The following is a 5,020-nucleotide window of genomic DNA, read 5'->3' as shown; positions in this document are numbered from 1 at the left end:
TGTGGTCAAGTTTCAACCTCCTTCCATTCGTCATCAATGAAAACTCTTATGAACCTTCAATCACCCCCAACCCTTAAAATACCAACCCTTAAGGGGCCGTTCAAATATTACGTAACGCAATTTTCGAGCATTTTCAACCCCCCTTCCCCCCTACGTAACACAATCGTCTCAAAATTTCTAAGCAAAATCCACAAAGCGTAACAAACTGCTATACCCCCTCCCCCCTGAAAGCGTTGCGTAATATTTGAATGGTCCCTAAAATACCAAGTGGTTAATGGGTGGTCCTCTACGTGGGTCAGGACAACCCCATAAAAAAACATACAGTGTTAAATGACAGGGAATTTTAGTTCAAAAGCAGAAAATTTCAACTAAATTTAAAGGCTGACAAAATCGGGACAAAATGCTGACAAAATCGGGGATAGACAAAATCGGGGGTAGACAAAATCGGGAGCTGACAAAATCGGAACAATACTGTAAACAAAACAAAAAAAAAACAAAAAAATTAACAAAACAAAAAAAAAAAATTAAAAAAAACAAAAAAAAATAAAAAAAACAAAAAAAAAATAAAAAAAAAACAAAAAAAAAATAAAAAAAAACAAAAAAAATAAAAAAAAACAAAAAAAATAAAAAAAAATTAAAAAAAAAAATAAATAAATAAAAAAAAACAAAAAAAACCAAAAAACAACAAAAAAAAAAACCAAAAAAATACAAAACAATAAAAACGAAAAAAAAAACAAAAAAAAAAGAAAAAAAATAAAAAAACACAAAAAAAATTTAAAAAAAAACAAAAGAAAATTAAAAAAAAAATAAAAAAAAACAAAAAAAAAGAAAAAAAAAATAAAAAAAACAAAAAAATTTAAAAAAAACAAAAAAAAAATAAAAAAAAAACAAAAAATTAATAAAAAAAACAAAAAAAAATTAGAAAAACAAAAAAATAAAAAAAACAAAAAAAAATAAACAAAAAAAAAATAAAAAATTTAAAAAAATATTAAAAATTAAAAAAAAAATAAAAAAAAATCATCAAAAATTTTCATCATGTTTTTGAAGCATTATCCACATTTCTTGTTTTGTTTATAATGTTTGTTTTCATTTGTCATATTTGCTGGTTTTGTCGTTCTTGATCATTTTTTAGTTATGTATTGTCATTTTCAGTATTTTGCTTGAATTTGTTTTTTAACTTTTTGAATTTTTCATCTTTTTGTTATTTTTGAGTAGGTACTTTAAAAATTTAAAAAAAAATGTTTTTATTGTTGCATTTTATCACCATTTCAGAACATAAAAACGTATTTATGGTGTTTGTCTAAATTAAATTGGTCCTGTTATAACGAAAACTAAAAGGTAATGTTGATTCTAAAAACCGTTAGATTTTGGCACATGTTCCAAAATCGGATGTTGTCGAAATCGAATGTTGCCAAAATCGAATGTTGCCTAAAATGAACGGGGTCTGTAAATAAAAAAAAATAAAAAAAAAAAAAAACAAAACTAAAAAATATGTAAAAAATAAGAAAACAAATTAAATAAAATTAAAAAAAAAACCTAATAAAACATAAAATAATTTATAAAAATAAATAAAAAAAAGTTTGAAAAATGAATAAAAAATAAAAAATTTAAAAAAATAGAAAAAAGTTAAAAGAAAAAATAATAATAAAAAATAAATAAAAAAATTAATAACAAATATAAAAGTGAATTTAAAATAAAGAAAATATAAAAAATAACAAAAACTAATAAATTTAAAAATATAAAATATAATTATTTAAAAAATTAAATAAAAAAAAAACCATAATAACGTAAAAAAAAACAATAGAAAAAGTGAAAATAGAAAAAAATGAATTAAAGAATTATTATGTACTAGGTAACGATTAAATGATGAAATAACTGAAAGCATTTTAAAAAACGTGTTAAAAAATTAGATAACAAAACCTCTGAAATCATTAATCATTATTCATTTATGATTTTAGAGGTTTTTTTTCTCTATTTTTGAACACTTTAAAAAAAAAAACTACCCAAACTTATTAACTTTGAGATTATGTAGCCCGTGACCAAAACATGTGTTTCTAAAATTTCTTCGTCAAATTGCAGAAATTAGCTCTCGGATACTCAACAATAAATTTTTGTTGGTTCAAACTGAGTGGAGTACTTCTATGCTTAATAATTTCAACAATAAGTTTGTCAAAAATATGCAAAAAAAAACTAGAAAAAAATTGATAAAAATTCAGTTAGTTTTTGAAAAAAGAATTGTAAATAAGCATTTTTGGGATTATGTTGACAAAAAACACATATTTTTGTAACACTTACACGATCCTTCAACGGTGTCATCACTTTCAGGCACAAATGATACAGTCAACGTTCTGCGAACGGGTACAGCGCAAAAAATCAGTAGAGATTGCCGATCGGTGTTTTTGGACGAAATAGTGCGCAATCAGGTGAATGATACTATCCGAATGAGAAAGCTGAGGGACGAGAATCCTATTTACGAGTGCTATTATCGTCAGGTAAGTGAGAAGCTTTCTTTAGGATATGCTCTTGTAATTTTATCCTTTGTAATCTTTTGTTTGTAGAAAGAAATGCTTGAACGTGGAATAAACCATTTGCAATCACAAGTTGATTGCAACGGAAATTTAAGAGTCATCGAACCGTGTTTGTCCGAAGATTTAAAGAATTTTCAAAATAAACTTGAGCGGCTCAAAGAATTATTACCAGCAAACATTGAAAGCATGGATCTGCAAGATAAGGATCGATCAAACATGGAAAAATCTCTTAAGAAAAAACTTATTTCGAGTGCTAACGTGATCTGTACCACGCTAGCCAATTGCCACGCTCTTAGTGATATTAGTTCGTCCTTAAAATTCGACATTTGTATCATAGATGAAGCAACGATGTGTACGGAAATTTCCTGTTTAACAGTGCTCCAGTACAGAGTAAGAAAATTGATCCTAGTGGGAGATTTAGAACAATTTCCTGCTAAAGTTTGTGGAGAGGAAAGCGCCAATGCGGGTTTGAACGAATCGCTCTTTCTAAGGATACGAAACTCTTTCTTAGAAACTCACCTGGAGGGCATGAAAATGCTAACCAAACAATATCGCATGCATCCTGAAATTCTCAAGTGGCCGAATGATTTTTTCTATAATGGGATTCTCACCACCGATCCGAAGACTACCAATTTCGACGAATTTCCGTTTGAACCATACACCGTGTGCAGTTTGGAGTATGAGAAAAATTCCTCCCCAATTGAGTTGAAAATTACCGATAGGGCCGAATTTCGATTTGCTCTTATGCTGGTGTGTGAATTAAGTCAGTACTGCGAGCAACACACGACGATTGTCCTGATAGCACCACAAGGCTGGCAACAATATTGTAAAAAATATCTCCATAACAAACACATAACGCAGGTGCTTGTCAAGACTGTCGATTCAGCGCAAGGTCAAGAGTTTGACGTCGTCGTTCTACCTCTGCCATGTACTGGAGGGGCTGGTTTCCTCGATACATTGAATCGCATAAATATTGCACTGACCAGAGCGAAGAAATGTCTGATAATGTGTGGAACTTTAACAAATTTAATGGTACGTATGAGATTTTTTTTTAAATTGTTCAACATCGTAACGTAATTTTATCTTGTTGCAGGAAAACGCCATTTGGAAATTGCTGTTCCGGGATGCTAAGCTTCGTAATAGGATATATGACATTAAAGAAAGTGATTTGGAAAACGAAGAAGTCTTCACTAGAAAAGTAATCAATCGACTGAGGAAAACGATTCGATTTTTCTCTAGGCAAAATGGAGAAGATTTAAATTTTGGATTTTGATACAGGGTCTCAAAAAAGAAAATGATTTCATTGAAACAAGAGACGATAATGTATCTTAAATTTTATTTTATGTTAATATTTAATAATGTTTAAATGCTTTATATTTTACTTAATATAAATATTAATTTTGTTACAAATCTTTTCTTATCCTGGAAACCAAAATTTTTTTTTGCCAAAGTTTTATTAAGTACAATTCGATTACGTTTTCCATACTTACATAGCATGGAATATTAATTTGGTAGGAATATTGTAGTAGTAGTCGAAAAACATTATTTTGGGTCTAACATCAAGTCTTTCTCAAACATCTCGGCGAGTTGGCAATCGGATGAAAAAAGGGTGAAAATCCAAACTCCTGAAGGCAAGCATGGTGAGGAATTACTTCAAGCACTTCGGGTTGGTTCTTCCAGAAAACGATGAAACATGCCAAAATTGAAGTGATCGAGTTAAGAGAAGCTTTTATTTATTGGTTTGAACAGAATACTATTGATAAATTCTAACAAGCTAAGCCTAAACAATCTCCCAAATTGACATCTCTTTTCGCCAATGTATTTGTTTTCAAATAAGCTCTCAATTAAAATGCCAAAAACACTTAGCTTTGACCAAGTAAAAAAGACAGCTCCACCCAATTTGAGTGCTGGCTCAACTTGCTAGAGAAGCTAGCCGCCTCAAGCTAAAAATTCTGGGTCTGAGCGAAGTTCGTTGGCCTAACACTGGAGAACACAATGGTCCAGTGTTATGCCCCAACTGACGTTGCCGATTTGCAGGAGAAAGAGCAGTTTTACAGTCAACTGCATAGCGTGGTTGAGAAAATTCCGAAGGGTGACATTCAAATCCATTTGGGTGACTGCAACGCAAAGATTGGCTCCGACAATCAGGACCTTGAGCGCATCATGAGGCGCCATGGTCTAGGACAGATGAGCGATAACGGAAAGCTGTTTTAAGAATTTTGTTGCAAAAACAACATGTTAATCGGTGGATCGCTCTTCCTTCATCGACCAGCACATAAGGTCACTTGGGTATCCCTAAACGGCCGAACAGATAATCAAACTGACCACATCTGCATCAGCCGAAAATAGAGAAGCAGCCTTCTTGATGTTTGCAACAAACGAAGCGCAGACATTGCATCTGACCATCATCTCGTTCTTGGCGAGATACGACTGAGAGTTGCGTGTGTCCAACGGCGCTAAGGGAAAGTCGGGTGTCGATACGACGTCTGCCG

The 5,020-nt window shown here is 31.1% G+C and overlaps 1 protein-coding gene across 1 annotated transcript; it reads left to right on the top strand.

Annotated features, from left to right (window-relative positions):
• Positions 1 to 2,505: 2,505 nt before the first annotated feature.
• Positions 2,506 to 3,857, top strand: LOC129754863 (uncharacterized). Its single transcript, XM_055751102.1, has 2 exons — positions 2,506 to 3,560; positions 3,622 to 3,857. Exons 1-2 carry the CDS (start codon positions 2,565 to 2,567, stop codon positions 3,799 to 3,801), a joined length of 1,176 nt encoding a protein of 391 aa, XP_055607077.1. The 5' UTR covers positions 2,506 to 2,564; the 3' UTR covers positions 3,802 to 3,857.
• Positions 3,858 to 5,020: the final 1,163 nt, after the last annotated feature.

This window comes from Uranotaenia lowii, chromosome 3 (genome assembly GCF_029784155.1).
Source record: "Uranotaenia lowii strain MFRU-FL chromosome 3, ASM2978415v1, whole genome shotgun sequence".
Classification (NCBI taxonomy): Eukaryota; Metazoa; Arthropoda; class Insecta; order Diptera; family Culicidae; genus Uranotaenia; species Uranotaenia lowii.
The sequence above is the reverse complement of the archived record's forward strand: the minus strand, read 5'-3'. Positions and strand labels throughout refer to the sequence as shown.